The sequence below is a fragment of the Myodes glareolus genome, chromosome 14 (assembly GCF_982192425.1).
Source record: "Myodes glareolus chromosome 14, mMyoGla1.1, whole genome shotgun sequence".
Lineage (NCBI taxonomy): Eukaryota > Metazoa > Chordata > Mammalia > Rodentia > Cricetidae > Myodes > Myodes glareolus.
Window position 1 is genome coordinate 41,851,036 of NC_142039.1, and position 23,791 is coordinate 41,874,826.

The 23,791-nt window shown below is 46.7% G+C and overlaps 1 protein-coding gene across 5 annotated transcripts in view; it reads right to left on the reverse strand.

Annotated features, from left to right (window-relative positions):
• The window catches only part of Carmil1 (capping protein regulator and myosin 1 linker 1), a 280,263-nt gene extending 257,746 nt beyond the window's left edge, over window positions 1-22,517 (reverse strand). For 2 of the 5 annotated variants that reach the window (XM_087896478.1, XM_087896477.1), the window contains exons 1-2: window positions 22,120-22,517; window positions 18,093-18,190 (exon numbers count right to left, since the gene is read on the reverse strand). In XM_087896478.1, the coding sequence (XP_087752604.1) occupies window positions 18,093-18,190; window positions 22,120-22,159 (138 nt within the window). In that variant the 5' untranslated portion in view covers window positions 22,160-22,517. The remainder of the gene's footprint in view (window positions 1-18,092; window positions 18,191-22,119) is intronic. The other 3 variants (XM_087896479.1, XM_087896481.1, XM_087896480.1) reach the window with 3 other exon arrangements.
• Window positions 22,518-23,791: the final 1,274 nt, after the last annotated feature.

Genomic DNA, 23,791 nt, shown 5'->3' on the forward strand with positions numbered 1-23,791 from the left:
CAGGGCTGAGGGTCTTGAGCAGCATGCACAGGACCACACACATAAAGACTGCCAAAGCACTGAACCTCAAAGCAGATACCGTCAGTGGGGCTCTCTGCTCTCAGCTATGAAAGTAAAGCAGGGCCCCAGGCTTTCCAAAACATGCCTTTGGCAGTGTCCTCTGGTAAACACGCTGAAGTGAGTGTTTCCCGGCTTCATCTCTAGGCCTCATGCATGCCAGAGGAGTACCCTACCACTGAGTTACAGCTCCCCAGCCCCAGACAGTGCTCTCAGGTAAAAGGAAGCAGTAACCTCTGGGTGTCCTTGCTCCAAGGAAGTGGCTGCAAAGACCACTCGCCTTCTCTCCATCTCGTTCTTTCTGTTTGTTTGTTTTAGAAAGGGTTTCATATAGGCAGGAATGAGCAGGCTTGGAACTCACTATGTAGCTGAAGATAATTTTGAGTTTCTGATGCTCGACTCTACCTCCCAAGTGCTGCGATTATAGTGTCGATCGATGAGCTCAGTGGGTCGCTGTGTAGTCCAGTCTCTTCCAGTAAGAAGGAACAGTGGCATCCTGGTGGGACCTCAGATCATAGTGGTCTCCCATAAGGGTATCAGAGAAGTAAATAGAAGAGGAAGTAAGAGACTGGAAGCCCAGCAACTTTCTTAGTTGGGGGAAACTGGAAATACCGTTTATGAATACATTCACTGAAAGTCTTCAACTAAACTTCAAATTGAACATTACTCTTTTTAAAGCAGCTGTGTAGTGACATCATCTGATTCCAGCCTCCCAGATACCTCCTGGGTCTGCATATCCAAGGGCTTTGATGTCTGGAGTCTTGGGTTCTCGTCCCAGTTTTGTTGCAAACACCCAACAGGGAGATGGGAAAAGTTCCAATTCAATGTACATGTCAGGGAGTGGCATGAGGCAGTGGATGCTGCTGGCCCACACACACTTGCCCTTTGGCCGAGTACACCCCCTCCCAGTCCAACCAGAAAAGGCAGCTGTGGAGGAGGTTCGTGCACAAATCTCCAGAACACTGCAAAAAGAAAACTTTCTAGCCAAGGACGATGGCTCACATCTGCCCACACAGGAGACTGAAGCTAGAGGATTATTGTTACGCTGCAGCCAGCCTGGGATATACAGTGAGTTCAAGTCTAGCCTGGGATACACTGTGAGATTCTATTTCTAAACAAAAAAACAGCAAACTCTCTAGGCAAAGCTGCAGAGACTTCTGGAAAAGATGGTGGACTGGAGGCTGCATCTGTGTGAAAGACAGAATCAGAATAAAACAAAATAGATCTTATCCCCAAAAGAAGAGGAAAGAAAGAGCTTCAGAAATTTATGGAGCAAGAATCCAGGCAAAGCAAATGATGCTCAATGCAGAGAAGCACTAGATACAGCCCTGGCCCCACAGCACCCAGCAGAGACCAGACTTAGAAGTTGCTTCCATATTTCCTGAATGTTTTGTGACTGACCTAATGAGAGTTCACCAAGGCCAGTTGACTGGGACTGAGCGAGCACGTAATCCAGCCAGATTCTCTGATTGAGGTCGGATTCTCTGAATGTGGCTGGCCCGGAGTCTTTCTGAAAAGCCATTGACAATGACACTGGGACTTGTTTCCTCTGCATATACTGGATTTTTGGGATTCAGTCTGTTTGGATACTCACCTTCCTGGACCTGGAGGGAGGGGGGAGGAGCTTGAACTACCCACAGGGCGGGAGACCCTGACTGCTATTGGGGATGGAGAGGGAGGAGGGGAGGAAGTGGGGGGAGTGGGAGGGTGTTGGGAGGAGGGGCGGAAATGGAGACTTTTGTATTTTAATAAACTTTGAGAAAAAAAAAAAAGAAGTTGTTTTCAAAGGTGTATGCTCTCCCCACCAAAGGGTGCTGGGGATTGGCCTTTCATGAGTGGACTGTTCAATTAAAAAGACATGCACGCACAGACACACACACACACACACACACACACACACACGCTCACACACTGAAAAAAAAAATGAAACAGAAGAGCTATCCAAAGCAACATGTATGCAGGAGCATAGAAAATTGGGCACACACAGCAGGCTTTGGAAGGGTGACAGGCATCAAAGACATCTATCTACCTGACCAGCCTAGTCAAGCCATTTCCTAAGCAGGTTTGAAGCTCAATACACAGTAGGCTGTGACTGCCAAGTTTATCCACAGGTCTCAAATTGGATTTGGCATTCATAACAAGGCGAGCAATACCTCAAACTTCAGTAGATATCTGAATTACACAAACAGCTTCTCAGCGCAGACTGCCAGTCAGACATGGTGGCACACACCTATCCCCTGAGCACTTAGGAGGCTGAGGTAGGAAGATCATGAGTTTGAGTCAGTCTTGGCTATATAGCTAGTTCCAGGCCACCTAGGTCCACATAGTAAGACACTGTCTTGAAAACACAGGACTGGGGGGAAGGGGCAATGCAAGAAAAGAAAAAAAAAAACCAAAACAATAAAACAGTGAGAGTCCAGAATACCGGCAGGTTAAGTATTCAGCATGTCAGGAACCCTCTTAGCATAGCTATAACACAAAGTTACAAGAGTGGATAGCCCCCAACGATGCCCCCTCCTCATGAAACAATCCTTTAAATTGTGAAGTACATTTATTACTTGTGTGTGTGATGTACCTACGAGCTATGGTATGTGTGTAGAGGTCAGAGATCAACTTTTGGGAGTCATTTCTCTTTGCCCTTCCATTATGTTGGGTCTTAACCTTGGAGCAAATGTCATTAGGGTAGGTAGCAGACACCTTTACCTACTATGCCACGTTGCTGCACCCCCATAAAACAATCTTAGGCCAGGCATAGTATACACGCCTTTAATACCAGCACTTGGAAGGCAAGCACAGATGGACCTCTCTGAGTTCAGGGCCAACCTAATCTACATATCTAGTTCCAAACTGTCCAGGGCCAAAGTGAGGTCCTATCTGAAAAACAAACAAGAATCAATCTTAATTTTAATCTGTAGAATAATCTTAACTGAAATCTGAGGAGAGGGAAACAGATGAAAGGAGGTACCAGCCCTAGGCAGCCTATGCTGGAGAAGCAAATCCTTCAAAGCAGGGGCCTGCTAGTGACTGAATATTTCACAATGTTACCAAGTAGCTTGAACGAGAACCGAAGAGTTTGAGTCTACTTCCTAATGCCTTCCTTGTGGAGTTAAAGGAATGAGGATGATAGAGGATGTGTGCAATGCTGTATTCAGAAACATATTTCTCAATAATGTACTTGAATCTTTGGTTAAAAAGAAAAATCTCAACCAGGCCCCAGCACTCAGGAGGCAGAGGCAGGCGGATCTCTGTAAATTTGAGGCAACCTGGTCTACAGAGTGAGTTCCAGGGCATTGAAGGCAACTCAGAGACTTTCCTATCTAGAAAAGAAAAAAAAAAATTGTCAGCCAGGCAAGACAAAGTGTGTTACATGCCTGTAATACTAACATTTGAAAGATAAGCCGGGCGGGGAGGGGCGGGTGTGAAGGGTGGAGGGTGTCAACCCAGAATTATGCACACCCTAATCAAAACACTTGGGAAATGGAGGCAAGAGCTTAAAATCCTCAACTACAGAGCAAATTTGACACCAGCAAGGGCTGTCTGAGGTGCTGCCTCAAAACAAAAAGAAAGATTTTTTTAAAAGCAGCATATTTGTGCCTAGGGTGATGGCTCAGCAAGTAAAAATGTTTGCTACCCAAGCACTCAGACCTGAGTTCAAATCCCCAGCACATACACACATAAAAAGCTAGGCATGGCCGCACACACATGTAACCCCCACTGGAGGGCAGAACAGAGACAGGAGGATGGCCAGGGCCAGCTCTCTGGTCTAGCACCAAGTGCAGTGAGAGACTCTAAATTAAGGGACTTAACTTGAGCATGATAGAGCAGGGGATCCGACCTCTGTAACTGCACACGTGGGTGTGCACACCTGTACACACATGTGTACACACCACACACGCACTTAAAAATAAAAAATAAAAAACACTACCCTTTAAAGTGGAGCAGGGTGAAAAGTCACCCAGACCATTTCCAGAGCCAGGCAATCCTGGTTTAAAACAGCACTGTGTAGACTAAGTGGCAGCAAATATCCTGCAGACAGCCAGAAGGGACGCAAGAATGAGAGATTCCTTCTGAAATATTTATGTAAAATACACCTGAGTCATCTTCGGTGGTGCCTAGACAGCTTCTCACCATGGAAGCAATTTGCCTGATTTAGAACAAAAGCAGCTAAAAATGGCCAGTGGCCTACTGAGCACTAGACTCACATAACATATTTTATATGCAATGTATCTTTAAATTTTCAAAAAGCGTGCCAAAGTGGGTTCTGTGGTTACTCATCTTACAGATGGAAAGTAAGTCAAGTAAGTCTAAGAGAACTTAGAATAGCAGTTCTCAAACTGTGGGTCTCGACCCCCTTTCACAGGGGTCGCCTAAGACCATCCGAAAACACAGACATTCACATTACGATTCATAACAGTAGTAAAATTAAAGTTAGGAAGTAGTGACAAAAATAATCATACGGTTGGGGATTACCATTACAAGAGGAACTGTCCTAATGGGTCTCAGCATGAGAAAGGTAGTGAGCCACTGGCTTACAGCATCCTTTGCCTGGTTAAATGTGAACAAACTGAAGTTTGGAAACTTAATCCTAAACTGACCGATCCAAAACCCAGACAAACCACTGGACAGATGAAGGTGTAAACTGAAGACAGAAGCAGAAACCTGTGGTCCACGGCTGACATGCAGCTGCGGCATCTCCTGGGAACATTAAGGGGAGCCCCTATGATGACTGAGGCTACTCCCAGAGAGCACAACCAGGCCAAAAGGAAGTGATGTGGAGCCTCTGTGTACACACAATACTGCTGCCCAGCGCGCAGACAGCCTGCCTGTGCCAGACAGAACGGGTGCCTCTTTCAGTAGATCTCCGTGGCAAGAACACTCCACGGCGCAGGACTGAGGAAACCCTGGATAATCTCACCTTTGCCCTCACTTTGCGAACCAGAAAGGTTAGGAACCAGCTCCGACATCCAAGCTTAGAACAGAGGTGGAGTTGGGGATGATCGCATGCCTGTCATCTCCGAACTCCGAGGCCGAGGGAAGTTTCAGGCCAGCCTGGGCTACATAGTGAACTCAAGCAAGGTAAGCACAGGCTACCCAGTGAGACCTTGTCTTAAAATAAAACACAAAGAGCTAAGCAGTTGAAGCTCGGCACTTGCCTGATGCGAAGCTGAGGATCAACACCCAGTATCCCAAAAATAGATAAATAAAAGGAAGAGGAAGACTGGGGAGCAGAGCTCTGATGGCTCTTGGCACAGTAAACAGGGGTCACAGACTCTTTCAACACCAAGGCTTGGTTTTTGTTGTTGTTTTTTTTTTTTAAGAGAAACAAGCTGTTGAAAGGGAGATCACTCCCAGAACTTCAGCTAACTCATAAACAGTGGACTTGGAGGAAGTCAAAATTCTGATAAGAAGCAGCAGGGTTGAAGAGCTGGCAGTGGCAACCTGGGAACAAGCACAGCGGCTAAGCATCTCTACAGACAGGGAGGGTCGTGGTCTTCCCACGGAGGGTGCCTGCTCTGCAGGGTGCCAACCCTAGGGCGTGACTCCCTGGCCTGCAGCACGAATGCTGTTCCAAGGATTCAGGCAGACTTTGCTGGACATAGAAGAAAGAGGGTGTCAGGCTTGACTGTCCAGGCTTAAGCAAATAAAAAAAACACAGTGGGTTCTCTCCAGTGGAAGATAAAATCCTGAGAGGGCCTGCATGATAGCAGACAATTCAGGAAAGCAAAATGTGTGCTGTGGTAAGACTTCATCCAACAGCCTGGACTTCAGCCACGGTGGTGGCTATGCCAGATTCACACACATGGAGTTACCTCAAGGAACCTTGCAAGGCTGCACATTTTGCCAACCCCACTAGGCCATGTCTGGTTGATTTGACTTGACTCTTTCACAGAGTGAGCAAAAGTGAACCCTCCTATATGATTGTTAACCTTGGTTGTCACCTTGACTGGATCTGGATGCTGGCCACTCCTGTGAGACACTGTCTAGATCATATTAGTTGACCTGGGAAGACTCACCCTCAGCATGTGTGACACCTTCTAGGGGCAGTCCAGATAAAACAACATGGAAGAAAGACACTTTTCTCTTTGCCTGCTTTCCTCCACTCTGTTGGCAAGTTCATCCACTCTGTTGTTGCCGCTGCTATATTCTTTCGCTGATGCTAAAACCAGCTTCTCCCACCTTCCAGTGTAGATGGAAGGCCAGCAGACCTGAGAGAGTCCTCCGTGCCTCTTGGGTTAGTGAGCATCTAATAGATCCTTGGCTTCTCTGGTGTGAGATGCCATTAGCTGATGATTCTATAGGGCTGATAACCCCCCTTTTAAATGTGAATTCATTCTATCAGCTCTATCTCTCTAGAGAACCCTAACTAATACACCCTGGGAATGGAAAGAGTTCTGAGTGCTCATGTTTTGCAAAGTACTAGGGTTAGAAACCAAGGCCTTTCATATGGTAGGCCAGCACCCTACCACTGAGCCACACCACCAGCCAGCCACTCACTGGGTGACTGGTGATTCAATACAGTTGCTCTACCTCTGAACTACATTCCCAGCCCCTACCTGCCTGACTTGGGAGGACAGCAATTGGTACACCGTGCCAGACACAGTGGTGATCTTGAAGAGTAGCCAGATTGGACCACAACAGCCTCAGTGAGAAAAGGTAACAGATCGAGATCACAAGGCCTATCTACCAGAAAGTCAAGGTGACAGGGAGAAGGGTCAGAAGGTGGGTAAGGTAAATGAGACCTGAGCAGGACAGGAGCTCAGGATTTCAGGAGCACATGACTGTTGCCATGCCAGTGAACTATGGGAGAAGGCAGTAAGGCCGTTCATCTTTACACTCTTATATTTAAGACTTGGCTCCGACTCTGACTGCATGAGCTCATGGCACTTATTAAGTATACTCGACCTGATGAATGTATTTATACCTTATCATGTACAAATCCAGTCACTATCATTTATTGGAGCATTCACAGAGTCAAGTCAAGACAGTTCCATTACAAGGGCAATGATCTAACTAAGTCATATAATGCACCCTCACTCTTCTGCAGCGTCCAGCCTAAGGAACAAGCTACAGTACCCAAGACAGTGACACCCAAGAGCTGACTGTAAACCCACATCTGTAGACATGGAGACAACACCTCCCCCATAGCATTCTCCATTCCTGATAACTTACAATTACTAAATCCAATGATGCTTGCCCTCAGGAGCTAGGGTCCAAGGAGCAAAGAGATGAATTGTGTTAAGTATCTTAAAACAAAACAAAATTGGTAAGGCAGAATTCTTCTCTATTGACACTTTCTGCATAATAATCAGGTAGAAAATCATCCTTTAAATGCCTGCCCCATAGCGATCCTCTTCCAGAAATTTCTCTAGGAAAAATGAGGCCGTGTGCACTTACGAGGCCAGATGTTAACTAGAATATCTAACAATAGATACAATGGTTACATTATAGTCCTGCAGGGATGAACACAGAACCACACAGAAATCCAAACTAATTTGGATAAGAGTTACTACCACAAAGCTGAGAGTCAAAGTGAAGTTTAGGAGGCCACAAAGTAGTATCGCGATCCCCCCACCCTTTTTCTAAATATATATCATGGATTATCTAGGTGTCGCGGTACATGTTTGCAGTCCCACCACTAGGGAGGCTGAGGCAGCAGGATTGCCATTTTAAGAATAACCTAGGGTACATAGCAAAGTTCAGGGCATCTCAGGCTACAGAGTAAGCCTCCCATCTCAAACGTTAAGTTAAATTTTAAAAGTTAGCCAGGCAGTAGTGGTACATGCCTTTAATCCCAGTATTTAGGAGGCAGAGGCAGAACTGTAAATTCAAGGGCAGCCTGGTCTACAAAGGGAGTTCCAGGACATCTAGGATTGTTACAGCGAGAAACTCTGTCTCAGAAAAAGAAAACTGAAGCAGAGGCTGGGGTTTAGTAGGTAGTAGGGTGCTTGCCTAGCATGCACAAGACCTGAATTCCTTCCATGGAAAAGAAATTGTTGTCTAAATACAAAATTTTAATAATTATATTTTTCTTTAAAATGTAATTTCCTGGAGGAAAGACTGATTTTGGGGTGTGTGTGTGTGTGTGTGTGTGTGTGTGTGTGTGTGTAAATATGCCTGCATGCCATCCATCTTGTTTTTTGTTACAGGATCTTAGGTCCTGGAACTCACCCAACAGGCTATGCTTGTTGGCCAGTAAATGCGGGGGAATCCCCGTCTCCTGCTGGGGATTACAGAAAGTGCTGGGATTATAAAAGCATGCTTCTTTCTTTACCATTGCTAAGGGACCGAACTCATGTCCTCAGGCTTCCAAGTCAAGCACTTCACTGACTGAGCTATCTTGCCAGTTTGGTTTTTTATTTGTTTGTAGTTTGGTTTGTTTGTCTCACTGGCTGATCTGAAACTATTATATTCACTAGCCTTGATCCCAGAGACCTGCCTGCCTCTCCCTCCTGAGTACTGAGATTAAAGGCCATGTACCTCCCCCAGTTTGTTTTTGATTCAGAGTCTCTAATCAGCGCTGCACTCAAATTTGCTGCTATAGTCCAGAGTCCAAATTTGCTAGACTGTAGGTGCAACCCCATGTAAATTCTCACAGTCTACTAACAGACAAAAGCATTTTAGAAAGAGGATGTTGCGGGGTGAGGGCTTGAAGTTAAACCTGGGGTACACAAGAGATTTTTGTCTCTAAGAAATTTTAAAAAAGAAAACAAAACAGAAACAAAAACAAACAAACAAACAAAAAACGGGGACTAGAAACAATAATATAGCTCAATTGGTAGAATGCACACAGGTAGAATGTACAAAACGCACCCTCTCCAGCACTGGGTAGGGGCATATGACTGCAACCCCAGCACTGGGGAGGTAGAGGAAAGAGGATCAGAAGTTCAAAGTCATCTTCAGCTACATAATAGTGCCAGGTTAGCCTAAACTATGAGATTCTGTTTCCAAAAATTAAATAAAAAGGCCAGGCTTGGCTCCTACCTACTTCAGAGGCTGGGGCAGAAGGGTTGAGGCTAGTCTGGTTTATACTGAGTTACAAACAGCCTTGGTTACAGAAAGGGACCCTCTCTCAAGAGAACAAAACATTCTTTCAGATTCCAGTTTATTTGAACAATAGATATGTGCAGTGTTTCTGGGAATGGAAACCCGAGGTAAGCTCTCAGAACGTCCTTTTGTTTCCTCTGTAACTGTTCTATAAACTCCAAGAGGGAGTTCTCCCCATTCACGCCATATTTTGGGTGAGCTTTCCTGGCCCCTTGTTTAATACAATACCCCTTTCATACCCCTCAGCTCCCAGCTCCCCAGTTGCCCTCCTCCCAGCTACATTATGCCAATTCCCAGGGAGGCCGAATCCCAGAAGCTGGAAAAACAGTATCTATTTAACAATGAAAAGTTACACCGAGCTGGGGCTGCGTCCAGCAGCTTCCTTGCCCAAGGTCATTTGACTCTCGCAGACGGCGCTAACTACAGCAGAAACTGGGCCACTTGCAGACCCGAGTAGAATGTGAATGCAGCTCAGGTACCAGTTCGCCCACAGGCAGAACTGCATCCTGGGAAAGTGTGACCGCCCCCACCCTTACCCAGACAAGAGAGGCACCGCCAGGTGGGCACTGACCACAGTTTTAAGGTTCAGGGAAATTTTGAAACACTCAAACACGGCTTCTTTTATTTTGAATTTCCCAGAACTTGTGCCAGGATCCTTGGCAGCAAGTACATGCCTCCAACAGCCACCCCTGGGGATCAGTTCAATGTGGCTGCTGTTTCCGAAAGCTCGGCTTTCTAGATCTGTGTAACTTCACCCAGGTGCTTTGAGCATCACCTGTGTGCTGAACTGTAAGCCACCCTGAAAAGCTGAGACTCCTCGTGGTACACAAAGAGAGCTGTTCAAATTACAGGACAACTGCCCCACAACCTTGCAGAGGGTCTAACTAAACCCCAGGCCAAGAGCCATGCCACCTCAACAGCTCTCTTCAAAAGCAACTGCAGTCCATGAACGTTAGATGCAAATTTCACGCTTACGCTTACATCTACTGGCACAGCAGGACTACAGTGCCAATACCCACAGTCAAATCAACACCCACCTAGGTGCTTCTGCCACCATCCTGCTTACCCAGAGATTACCCAGAGAGGGCCCAAAGAAGTGTGTGTGGGGGGGGGGGGGCTATCCCAAACACTGTGAGGACTGGAATCTCTCCAGATCAACCAAACACGGCCTTCCTAGGCTTGGAGTAGGACTTAGTGGTAGGACATTTGCCCAGGATGCTCAAGGCTCTTGGGGGAGGTAGGGAGGCAGCAGTACAGCTTCACTGTGTGGAGGCTGCCTATAAACTTGCAAATCATACCCCTAAAATGTTACCTCTTTATGATTCCTGCGGAAAATTATGTGAGTTTGTTGTTGCTGCTGTTTTGCTTGTTTGTTAATTATTCCTAGGATTTTGTTTTTAAATGTGTGGCAACCACCAAAGGGGACATTTGGAAGTGAGTGGTAGCACCCAGTTAGGAGCTGGGGGATGGGAGGACTAGAGAGCAGGGAAGGGCAAGAATTAGACAGGCCAGCCACAAAAACCACACGGCCAGGTGTAGGAGATCTGCACCTTCCATACTGAAGTATATTATATTATAGACTTAACAATACACAGCACATTAAGCCAGTTAATGCTTACAAATTTTATTAGAAATATCCCCTTTTTTTGAGAAAAAAGAAAGTTATATTCCCCTCCAGCTCCTGATCCACCAGGTGGGGTGAGGGAGGGAGACTCGCCAGGAGCCCCCGCCAGGAGCCCTCCAAGTAGGAGTTTATATTTTGAATTAATGACAGTACTGCCACCTTAATATTTCAGGGAAGCATGACATCCAGAATAGCATCCTCAAGCCCAGCCATAGTAGTTTACCCCTTTAATCCTAGCACTTGAAAGTCAAAGCCAAGAAGATCTGAGTCAGAGGCTAGCCTGGACCACATAACAAGTTCCAGGCTAGCCACCACTACATTGTGAGACATGTTATACAAGCAAACAAGAACAACAAAAATAATAATAATAATAAATACCTCATACTACATACTTTTCAACATTTTAAAAAACCTTGTTTCTCTCTCTCTCTCACACACACACACACCACACACACACAAAAGTAGTAAAATTTAAATGAATAAAAAAAAACAACTTAGACTTACTCTAAACAAACCTAATCAAGCTGTTAAAAAGAGTTATGTGTCATGGTTCACAATAATCCTAGCACTCAGGTGCTGAGGCATGGATTTCTAAGCCTGTTGGCTGCCTGGTGTTTATACAGAGGCCCTGTCCCAAAAAGTGAAGAGGAGAGAGGGAGGGGAGGAAGGAAGGGGGAACAGAAGAAAAAGATGCTAAGAAGATAGATAGTTGCCAAGTCATGTCAAATACATTGGAGGATTCAAGGTTAACTTGTCAAGACAAAAGAACAAGGTCAAAGAGTTCAAGCCAGGCCTCGCAGTACATACATGTCCATCCATCCTCTCAGAACTGAGATGGACGCAGATGGAGCCAGAGCCCAAGGCCATCGGCAACGGAGCAAGTTCAAGACTAGTCTGAGCTGCATGAAATAAATCCATGTCAAAAAAAAAAAGAGGGAATGAAGGAAGAAGAGAGACAAGAAAGGCGGAAGGAGAAAAGGAGACGATGGAGGACATGAAGGAGAAAAAGAATCTTGTTTCTGACTTCACATCTTTCCACAACATGTGTGGAAGAACAAGGGCTTCGAGACACCCTTGTAGCCTGAATTCCAAAATCAAACAGAACACAGCCAAGCTGAGACCAGGACTGGACCTTAGGGCTGCTTCTGAGCCACCATCCTAGAGGGAGGCACAGCCCACTACTTCCCCAGAGAAACCTCAGGAGTGGCTGGGAAGACCTCAGTGGGACCTCCCCCCCTCTTCAGAGTCACTGGAGTATTTATTTATTTGATTTTGGTTCATTTGGGGCTTTTGTCTTCATTTCAATCAGTCCGTTAGAAAAAAAAGAAAAGATCCAGACTATACCAAATACTGCCAAAGAAGCAGAGAAACTGGATGGGCCACATGGAGCAGGTAGGATTACGTAATGGCCACTCTGGGAAAGCTTGCCAGCTTCTAAGAAACAAATGCAATTCCCACGCAAACCAGCAACTGTGGTCCTCAGTTTATCCCAGGAGATATAAGCATGTGCTCACACAAAAATCCTTTTCATTCCGAATACCAAAAACTGGGACTAACCCAGGAGTTCATTCATTGCAAATAAAAAAAAACTATGAGACACACATTGCCATGGGACACCAGCAAAGGGCACAACTGATAAGAGAAACTTGATGTGAACTGTGTAAGAAAAGCCGACCCCAAATGGCTCATAGTCCATGACTGTTTCTGTAAAGTTCTCTTAGGACCTCATCCCATCCTGAGGATCAGGACTGACTGGTCATAAGCTTTAGGTACATGCCCAGCAATCTAACATTCTGTACAGACCCGAGCTACCATGCCCAGCAAAGACCTGAGCTATGATGCCCCAAACATCTAACATTCTTGAAATGACAGCACAGTAGAAAGAACAGATTAAAGGCCATAGCACTTTAATGTAAGTGCTAAGATGGTAAGATGGAAGGAAGCAGGAGAATCATGTGTTCGAGGCCAGCCCCTCCGCTATGCAGCAAGTTTGAGGGTAACCTGAGCTACCATGAGAGATACCTATAGAAGGATATTTGCAGTGCACACAGCCACTCAATATCAGGATTTCAGTTATGATATTACACAATTTTGCAAGACAGGGGAAGCTGGTCAGGAGGTAAGGGAACCACTATATGATATGTTTTAACTATATAAATCTAGAACTATGTAAAAGTAAAAATTTTAATTCAGTTAGCAAATGTTTGAACAAGAGTCTAAGACATACAGGATCACTGGTGAGAAAACATCTCCTAGAGACGAAAGAAAGGGGCATCTCAGAAACAGAGGAGCTGGCTCTCCATCACGACCACAGAGACCTTTTCCCACTAGAACGACATGGGCTGAATGACTGTCCCATAGAAGAGCACGGAGTGAACTCTTGACCATTCTAGTCTTTAGACTTCCAGAGCTCTGGCTTGTCCCATCTCAGATCCCCACTTTGTAGCACTAGGTTCTCTGGCCAAGTCTGGAACCCAGCCTACCTCATTTGTTAAGGTTTCCAATGCACTGAGGTGTACGAATGTCCCTGGGGCTGACAAGATGGCACAGTCGTGAAGAGCACTGGCTGCCCCTAAAAGACCCACGCTTGGTTCGCATCACTCACATGGCTGCTCACCATGGTCTCTAGCTCCCGATCCTGGGACCCAATGTCCTCTTCTAACCTCTTCTGGCACCAGCCGTGCACACGGTACACATACATATGTGTAGGCAAAACACTCATACACATTAACATTAAAAGATAACCATAATAATAATTTTAAAATAAAATTTAAGAAAGAAGTGTATTAATGTCCCTGAAAATCCAAAACTGAGGCCCATTTATTGTTAACATCTGATTGCTAAAGTTATATAAGCGCAGAATTACTTTCTCCCTAAAACATCATAGTGTATTGCCTTCAAGTGTGCTAATAAGGTGCCACCAACTATGAATAAACTATTTTAGCCTTCCAAGCTAATCTAGGCCCCTCAGTAGAAGTACCAGGTACTTAGGTTCTGGTCACTGACAAAAGAAAATGCCAGACCCCTTAGTTAGTACAGTACATTGACAAGATATTAGGTGTTCACGGTATGCCTTTCATAAATGCTAACCAGTATTTAAACATATGCACTTAATCTGCAAAACAAGGCATAGGAATGGCTACTGTTACAATATCTGCTTTATTCAAGAAAGCAATTGACTAGCATTGATCTAAAGTTGCTGAGTCCTTTCCACAGAACCCTCCTGCTGCCCGAGAGAATAAACTGAGGATCATCAAGAACAGGTGAGGCGGGGGAATCAATCACATGGTGAAAAGAGACCTGTCTGACCAGTCCTGACTTTCTTGATAAGACAGCTTCAAGGAATTCACCACCTGACTGGTTTCTTTCTCTAGGTTCACTCTGGCTTCCAGGCCCTTAGACTGCTCTCCACGCTTCCCAAGACTGACTCCTCTCATCCAGCTGACCACCACCTTAGGTTTCACCTCTTTCTGAAGGCCTTCCTACCCTTTCTGTTCCTTCCTACCCCTTCTTTGTACTCCCTCCATCCTCATTATTCCTACAGAGGACATGCCAAACCCACAGTCTGGTTACTGTTAGTATACAATATACAGTCTATAGTGTGTAATGTAGTATACAGTGTATAGTGTATAGTATGTAGTATAGGTGCTTCCATACCAGACTGATGGCTGAGATCCTATAGAGAGTCCACACTCAACCTGGCGCTCAGCTGGTTGAATCAAATCAAAATCCCCAATTTTTCCTGCCAGTGAAGTTAGCAGCCACCAAACAAGCAAAACTATTTTCTGGTATTTTGAACATAAGCAAAGAAAGCATCTGTGTTCAGAAAGTCTGGGTCCAAACCCCTGCTCTGCTATTAACTCCCTGGATGACCCGAAGCCAATCACTTCAGTCTCTCCATACCTCAACCTTCTCATCTGAAAATCAGAAATACAAAAAGTGTCCCTACTTGGCAGGATCGTGCTAGGACTGGAAGATGTAATGCCCCGAGAACTCAGCACAGCACCCAGCATTTGCTCAGTATTCCAGATCATGAGCCACTCTGCACACGAGAAGAAAGATGAAGACAAACCACTACCAAAAGATAAATGAGAAACAGGACACTCTCAGGCAGCTATGGTAGCTCATCCTGTGATCTCAGCACTCAGAAGGCTGAGGCAGGACAATTTCTGAGAGTTAAGGACAACCTGGGCTACAGAGACCCTGTCTTAAAAAGAAAAAAGGAAAAAGGAAAAAGGAAAAAAAAAAAAAAAGAAGTACATGGGGTTGGGAAGATGGCTCAGTGGGTAAAAGTACTTGCTTTGCAAACATGAGGACCTAAGTTCAAATCCCGAACATTCACATAAAAAGCCAGTCATGGCTGTAACCTTAGTGATGGAAGGCAAAGGCAGGGGAATCCTGAGAGCTAGCTAGTCAACCAGCCTAGCAGAAAAGGAAATTCTGATTCAGTGAGAGACCCTGTCACAAGGGACCAGTTAGAAAGCAATAAAGGGAGACACCCAATGTCTTCCTTCCACTTCCCTCATGGGGACGCCCACATACTCATATGCAAGCACCACACACACTCAAAAGAGTACATGTGAAGAAATAAACTCATTAATAACCTGTTTGGGGGGGGGTTGATAATTAGCTCGATTTTCTCTGTGTTGAAAACTCCAAAAACCAAAATGTGAAGGTTACTGCTTGGATCGTCTTATTCACACTTACAGCCTGTCAAAGGAAGCCAGGCCTTAATTAAATAAGAGCCAAAAGTTCAGGCCAAGCATCTAAAAATCACAATGGTTCCAGATTCGGGGAGATAAATGATTACATTCAAATACATCTGTAAGTTGATTAGAACTCTCAGGGGTTCCAGAAGGTGAGCCAGAAACTCTTAGATGAAGCAGCCATATCACTCATGTTCACTCCTTTCTCCAGGGCGGGGAACTGCACGCACGGCCTGCACGTGCGAGCCAAGCCCTCTGCCACTCATTTGTGCAAAGCCTCCATCATCGGCACAGACATTTGAAAATGGCACCAATTTTATTATAGTGGGCACAATTCTGTCTTCGAGATTTTTAATCAATAAATTTGAGCCATGGCACAGCTTGCCTAGTGTAATGAAGAACATAAACACCAAATGACACCAAATGTCATTCTTCAGGCTGCTGGAATGAATAGGACTTGATGTTTACGTCGTATTCTCCAGAAATGAAGCTTCCTATGGGAACTGAGGGTATAGCTCAGTGGAAAAGCATTTGCCCAGCATGCGTAAGGCCCTGGGCTCAACAAAAGTACACAGGGCTTTAGGTAGTTCCACTGTAGATGGGTTTGACTCCAACTACAGGGAGGGCGGGGGAAAGGAATCCAAAAATAAAGTTACTTTGAACATAAAAAGAACACTTGATAGCAACATTTCTTCTGGCTGAGCTACTAATACAAAAGTGGCTGAATACTCTTTAGGAAAATACAACTTAAGGGATCTAACTATTTAAAGCTAAGTAAAAATCAAGCACTGCATCAATTAATTTTTACTATTAATAACCTGAATCTTGCATCTACAGGAGCGCATTTCAGAGCAAGGCAAAGGTCACCAATGCTTTCCCATCCTGATGCTACAGTCATCAGACCTGTGTAACAGAACCGGAAGTCATATCAACAGCACAATCCTCATAGCCACACGAGACAATCGCATATCCTGAGAATCTTATAAGATTCTTAAAACAGGTATAATCAGAATGACACTACAATTCTACAGCCAATTTCTGCTGAAGAAATGGGATATTGGAAATATTCTCTTTCAATGCCATCTGCTCCAGATTTGTTCTAAAATACTCGAGGAGGAAAAAAATCTGTAGTAGGGGGGTGATAGATAAATTAGCAATATTGGCAAAACACTAAGTTATTAGAGTTAAATGACAAACACAGGATTCGATATAACGTGCTGCTCTAATTTTGCACGTTTGAAATTCCCCATGGCAAAATGTTGAAAAACATTCTGCTACACTGGATGTGACAATGCATGCCTATAATCCAAGTACTCAGAAACCTGAGGTATGGGGATTGCTGCAAGGTAGAAGCCAGCCAGACTACAGAAGTGAGACTCTCAAAAAAAAAAAAAAAAAGAAAAGAAGAAAAAGAAAGAAAGGGGGGAAGAAGGAAGAAAGGAAGGATGGAGGGAAGGAAGGAGGAAGGAAGAAAACAAGGCAGGGTGGTGGTGACAGCAGTGCACACCTTTAATCTCAGCACTGGGGTGACAGAGATAGGCAGATTTCTGAGTTCAAGGTCAGCTTGTCCTATAAAGCAAGTTCCAGGACAGCCAGGGATACACAGAGAAAAATCTGTCTCAAAAAGCCAAAAAATAAAATAAAATAAATCTCTCCACTTGTACTGGCTTCATTATTTTTAATTTATTATTTTTAATTTTTTCAGATTTATTCTATTTTATTGTATGTATGGGAATGTTGTGCCTGAATGTGTGTGTGTGTGTGTGCACACGCACACATACCATGTACACGCCTGGTGCCTGCAGAAGCCAGAAAAAAAGTGCCAGTGTTCCTGGAACTGGAGTTACAGATGGTTGTTAGCTACCAGGTCGGTAACCAGGTTCTCTACAAGAGCAACAAGTGCTTTTAACCACTAAGCCATCTTTCCAGTTCCTGTTTTCTCTCTCTCTCTCTCTCTCTCTCTCTCTCTCTCTCTCTCTCTCTCGCTCTCTCTCTTTTGAGATGATGTCTCATATCCCTGGATGACCACAGACTCCAGACAATACCCCTGTCACAGTTTCCCATGTGCTGGGATTATAGGTGTGAACCACAGCAGGCAATTTCTCACCTGTGCTCAAATTTAGACTTGTGATACAAGAAAATGGGCGAAATACCACAAATTACTTCGCACTTCTTGGTCTTAGTCAGTCACTGGTGGCCTCTAAAAACCTGGGCCAAAAGGAATAGACAACCAATTCCGATGGCAACACAAAGACACTCTGCCTAGAAACTAGTGATTCCTCTAGAACACCAGATCGCCAGGGATGCCAACAGGAGCGCTGCTCACACTCTCGAGCCCTCAGATGGCTTAATACATGGAACACTTGAGAACTTTGGTTAAACCAATGAGACAAGAATTTCTTAAATCCTCCGGAAGACTAGGCAAACAAGTCACATGAGTAACCCTTCTGAAAGTTCCAGCTTGCAACAAGGAAAGAGTCCAGTGAATCCAAGAAATTGGCCATCGGAGTTTTGAAGAAAAAAATCAAGCACTAGCAGGAAGGCTACATGAAAACCAGTGGAGGGGGAAGAGGGGAGCAGACACTTCTTCTGCACACAAATGGAGGGGGAAAGGGGGAGCAGACACTTCTTCAGCACCCAAATGTCTTCCGGTCACTCACCAGCACTTTGTTCTCCACTCTGTCTCCCTTCACTTCCAACTTCACCTTCTTCTTCACTGAGATTTTGATCTTCCTGCCAATCACATCCTTTATGCTTTCTGGAAGAAAGGAAAGATTTCATTATACCCCTTCTTTAGCGAGAAAAAGGGGCACCAGCGCAGAGCAGGCGTTCGCAGGAGTGAGGCTAGCTGTTTTTATTGTTGGTCCTTTTCTTTCTTTCTGCTAGATTAACAGGTCTGAGAGTTGTCAGCCTTTAAGAGGTTTTTGTTTGAGTCTGGGAACCAAATGCAAGCCCTCTGAAAGGCAAGTACTCTTCATGGCTGAGCCATCTCTTCAGTTCTGGGTAGTCAAGGCCTGACAGCAGTGGCCTATGCTGTAGCTCAGTGGTAGAGCACTTGCCTATGATGACCAAAACCCTGAGACCAATCCCACTCCTGGCTTCATGGGCTTGATGGTCCCTGCCTGTAGTCTCAACTCCTTGGGGGATGAGGCAAGAGAATCACTTCAGTCTAGTAATCCAACACAAGCCTTTGTAATAAAACAAGACGCCCTCTCCCCCCAAAAAAAATTTTGTTGAGAAATCTCCACATTTATATGTTATTGGGATGAATCTGGAAGCTTCTGAGAGCTGAAAATGTCCAGTCAAAGAACCCCAGATTGAGACTGCACCAGACGGTTTAGTCAGAAAAGGGCTCTCCCCAAGCATCAAAACACAGTAGCACATGGATGTCAGAGGAGGAATTAGGAGGAAAGATTTGAAAGTTTAGAAGACTAGACTCTCATGAGCTGCCCAATCTGGACATCCCCAAATCGAATTCAGTGTCATCTTCACTGGTCACTGTGAAAGCTGAACACTTTGCTTTTCTCCAACTCTGAATGACTTAGGCGTCAGGTTTCCCAAAATCCACCTGCTGCGCAGACCATGAGCCCCAAGGATGATTGCACCAAGACCCTTGGCATCCATCGCTCCCTAAGTTGGTCCATGGCCGTCTTAACCACAAGGACCCTTCTGCGCACCCAGCCTGAGTGTGCCTCTCCTGGTTGGAGGTATGGTCAATCGGGGAAAGACCAATGATTGCAGTGTGTGAGTCTCACATTTCAGCTTTACTTCTCAGTACATATACGAAGGTCCATGACTCCAGATTTTCATAAACCCAGGATTTTCCATGAATTTCTTTTTCTAGGATGCTTTTGCCTTATTCTCCTAATAATACCCTACTTATCCTTCAAATCCCAGTCCCCTCTTTTAGGTTGATAAAGCTCTGTATTCTGTATTCTAACCATGTTTGGGGATTCGGTAAATATGAACAGCCCTACTATCTCCTCACTGTCTATGGTGGTTTACTATCTAGAGAAAGCCCCTAGAGATAGCACTAAGTGAATCACACCTTCTCACAGATAAGGCAGGAAGTGAAGGTTTGGGACAAGAGAATCTCGAGCTGAAGAGGCAGGAAATGGACCTCTGGCTTCCACACTGGGGTGTCCAATACGGCTCACTAAGGTATAGAATTATTACTCTTCACAAGATAGGCGTTTTAATATATACAGACTAAAGTATATTATTTTAGGCAGCGACTATACAGCAGGTAGAGAAAAGGTGAGAGAAGGAAGAGAAGGCTGAAAACAGAGAAGGTGCAGCTCAGGGACAGCAAGGACACAGAATTAGGGCAGGGTCCATGGAGGTACAGGGAGGTTGAGCCCTGGGAGCTCTGTCCAGCTACTATTTCATCAGAACCAAAAGCAGCATGGACCACCCCTATCCCAGCCCACTAGGAGACCTGTGGGAGGTGGGCCACTGAAATTCACTAACGATGTACACAGGAAGGAAGACAGAAGTCACAACCCAAAAGCTAATAGTGTCTCTGGTGGTGATGGGTGACGCGTGACAGGTATTCTTGCTCTCTGCTTTTATATATATATATATATATATATATATATATATATATATATATATATATATATATATATATATATAGCGTCTCTTATGTAGTCTTGACTGACTTGGAACTCACTGTGTAGACCTAGCTTGCCTCAAGCTCACAGAGATCCACCTGCTTCTGCCTCTGCAGTGCTAGGATTAACAGCTTGGGCCACTGTAGCCCCCTCTCCCTCCCACCCACACAGCAATTAAGCTGTTCCACAAAAGTCAAGAGGTGGCTCACTCCTGTAAACAGCGCTCAGGAGACAGAGGCGGGAGTGAGAACAGTTTAAGGCCAGACTCAGCTACATAGGGAGTTGGCACCCACCCTGGGCTACAAGAGCCCCTATCTTTCAAAAAAAAAAAATCATCTTAGCCAGAAAGATACAAAGCGCACACGCCTTCAAAGAGACATTTAGGAGAATACAGTGAGACCTTTGCACTCTGCCGTTTTGAACTGATCAGAACTCTTGGGAGCTCCTGACCCCAGAAGCAGCAGCAGGTGCATTTTCCCACCATAGCCTAAATGAGAAGGATTCTGCCAGCCACTGTCCTTCCAAAATCACCAATACTGAAAGAAACACAAAAATTCCATTCAAAACAAGGGTCAAATTCAACTTTTAAGCACACGGATGTACTGAAAACCACTGACAAAGGCAGGTTTTTCACCTCACCTCCCACTTTGCCCCTTGAATCTAAATCACCTGAACATAGGGTCCCAGGACAATGCCACACAACTTTACCACCTTTGGAGGCATCTTTGGAGCCTCCAGCGTTAGCTTCCTGTTAGTGCAGAGTGTTGGAAACACCCAGAACAGGATGGGTCACTCGCTGAAGTCTCAGAACTGACTCCTGGGATTAAGGAGAGGGCCTGGAACAAAGGAGGGGGTGGGCAAGAACCCCTCACTCGACTTTTTTTTTTTTTTCTGAGGTGGTGGCGTGTTTTAATTCAACAAAAGCAAAGCTCCATACAAAACCAGCAACAGCTTCTTCCCGCCAAGTTTCACCTGCAGAGTGAGCAGTTTTGCGAGGGGACACCAAGTCCTCTCAAATACAAACGCTGCAGTGTGTAGCAGAGGGGCAAATTCCAGACTGAGGTGAACCGGCAGTGAGAACTTTCCCTCCAGGTATGCACCCAGAAGCATCAAGGCACTGAGAGTATCCCCAGCATGGTGCCTCGGAGAATGCGGGTCACTGAGGTTCAGAGCATGCCCATGCGGATATGTTCACCCTAACGCAAGTCAACATAGTCCCACGCGAGCGTGAGCGCTGGTTCCCAGTGCTCCTAGGCCATTTGTCATCTGCCATTGAACCTCCACTGATAAAGCAAAGCCCCAAGACTTCAATCCCAGACAAAATTCTCCCCACTCTCCGCTCCAAAAGAGGACACCCCCACCCCCTTCACACACACCAGCCCTCTGCCTATCAGGAGGGCCTTAAGCAACCAGTCACCTGGCACAGAGTACCACGTACGTGTTCCCAAAGAGACTGGGGGCAGTCTGTAGGTAAATCATTATTAAAATGAGGCTTTTATCATTAACCCTCCATTTCCTGGTCCTAGCAGACGTCAGTCGGGTTAACACTCTTGCTTCCAGCTCAATCCCCAAAGCCACGCCTTACCAGACCCGGTCCTGACGCTGGGCCGGCGCCTCCATCCCTGAGGCAATCGGTGAGAGGGGCAGCCCCAGACGGGAATTTCCTAAAGGGTGCCTGGCACGAGCCCGAGGGGACCTACAATGCTGTCGCCAGGCATCCTTCTGCTAGGTTTTCCCGGACTTTCCCGAGTTAGGGGCAATGGGACTGGTCGCTGGAAGGGACGCCCCACCAGCTCCATGTTCTGCCAACCTGACCCACCTGGTGGAACAGGGCAGGGAGACCTGCCCGGAACCCTCCAAGGGCTCCGGATGCCTCCCCACGCCTTCCCTCTCTCTGCACCCAGCTCCTGCGGCCATCAGGCCAGCAAACTTCTAGGCGCCCCCCGGCCACCCTGCCCCACACCACTCGCGCTCCAGAGTACGGGGACTCTGCGGGAGGACGGAGATGGAAAGGGAGGCGGAGAAGAGGTGTGCACAGAGGAGGATGACCAGTCGGCCACCGCGCCAGGCTTACCCATCAACTCCCGGGGGACATCAGAGCTCTCGTCGGTCATGGTTGCCCACTGGGCGCGGGGAGATCCCAGGTCCCACTCTGACTCTCGGCCCCGCGCCCTTCCCCAAACCCTTTAATGTTTCCGCGAGGGAGCCGCAGTTTGCAAGGGAAGAATGGGCCGGAGCAGCGGGGCGTTGATCCAAGGTTGCCGCGCGCCCGCAGTACCAAAAAAGAAAAAGAAAAAAAAATTCCTAAGAGTTACAAATCCGAGCTGGCTCTGCGGCCGCCGCTACATGCCGCCCTCTCGGCTTGCAGCTCCGGGGGCCGAATGCAAGGCGGCTGCAGCACCGGCTCCTTCTGGCGCGGGCGCCGCGCAGCCGGGCCTCTGCGCCGCACCTTGGGCGTAGGTGAAGCGGAAGGCGAGGGTTGGGCGACCCGGCTGGTCTCGGCCTCCAGCGGGGCTGGGCTGGGCAGGGGCGGGCCGGCCCTGCTCTCCTCCTTCCCCTTCTCCCGCTCCTCCTCCTCTCCTTCACCAGCTCCTGCTCCTCCTCCTGGTCCCCCTCGTCTCCTCCCCGCCTCGCGAGAGCGGCCTCCGCACGGGTCCCCGGCCGGCCTCCGGGCCTGGGCGCACGGTGCCCGGCGCGGGGCACAGCCCGGGGACCGACGCGACGCTCAGCTGCGGTGGCTGCTACCCTGACGGCTGCGGCGGCGCCGGCCTCCGCGCCCCTCCTCGCAGCCTCGCTCCGGTGCCGCAGGCGCTTGCGTCTGGAGAGGGGTCGACGGAGCTGTAGAGAGAACCCGAGAGCCATCTGCTGGCTGCCGGCGACGAGGGTCCGGGCTGAGCGGGGGGCCGGTCCCCAAATCTCGGCTGGCCAATGGACCTTGAGGCTCGGAGCTGCAGAACCCGGTGTGTGCTGCAGAGATCCCTGCGCGGAAGCTGGTGTTTTCTGGGATCTTTTCGTTCACTTCTGGATCTCAGGCCCACTGAGCGCGGTGTCCCCGCATCCGCGTTATTAATTCCCTGTTTATGGTGATTGAGAGCTACACGCAATCAATAGACAACTGTAAGATGAGAAGACGGGGGGGGGGGGGGGGCCTTTTTGGAAAATGCCTTTTGATGGCGACTGTGTCTTCTTAAACCTCGGGGTACGTCGGAGGGCCAGATGCAGTTCACAAAAGCCGAATATTCCGGCTGCTAAATCTCATTCTACCTGACCCAACCCATCCACGTGCCTTCGGATTCTGGAGTACTTGTATGCACTTCCATCACCCGCAGCTGGGAATGTCCCTGGCTGACCAATCAGGTTCTGACTTTTAAAGGGCAGAACCGGGAGAGGGAGGAAAAGAAAAGGAATACCTGGCGTGTGGCCGCTTATTTTTTTGTTATTGTTATATTTGTTGGTTGGTTGGTTTTTGAGGCAAAGTCTCAACTATGTAGCCCTGGCTGGCCTGGAACTTGCTACGTAGGTCAAGCTGACCTCCAACTAAAAGATCCCCTCTGCCTCGCAGAGTGCTGAGTTCAAAGGCCTGTGTTTAGGTTTTTGGTTTTTTAAAAGTGTCTGTCTGGTGGCCTGGATTGCAGCTCTGCCTCAGCCCCCCGGGTACTGTGACTCCTAGTGTGAGCTATCCCGATGAGTTGGTAGTCTAGTTTTAAAGACTGCTATGGACCTTGCTTCCCTAAGAATAGTCTTCC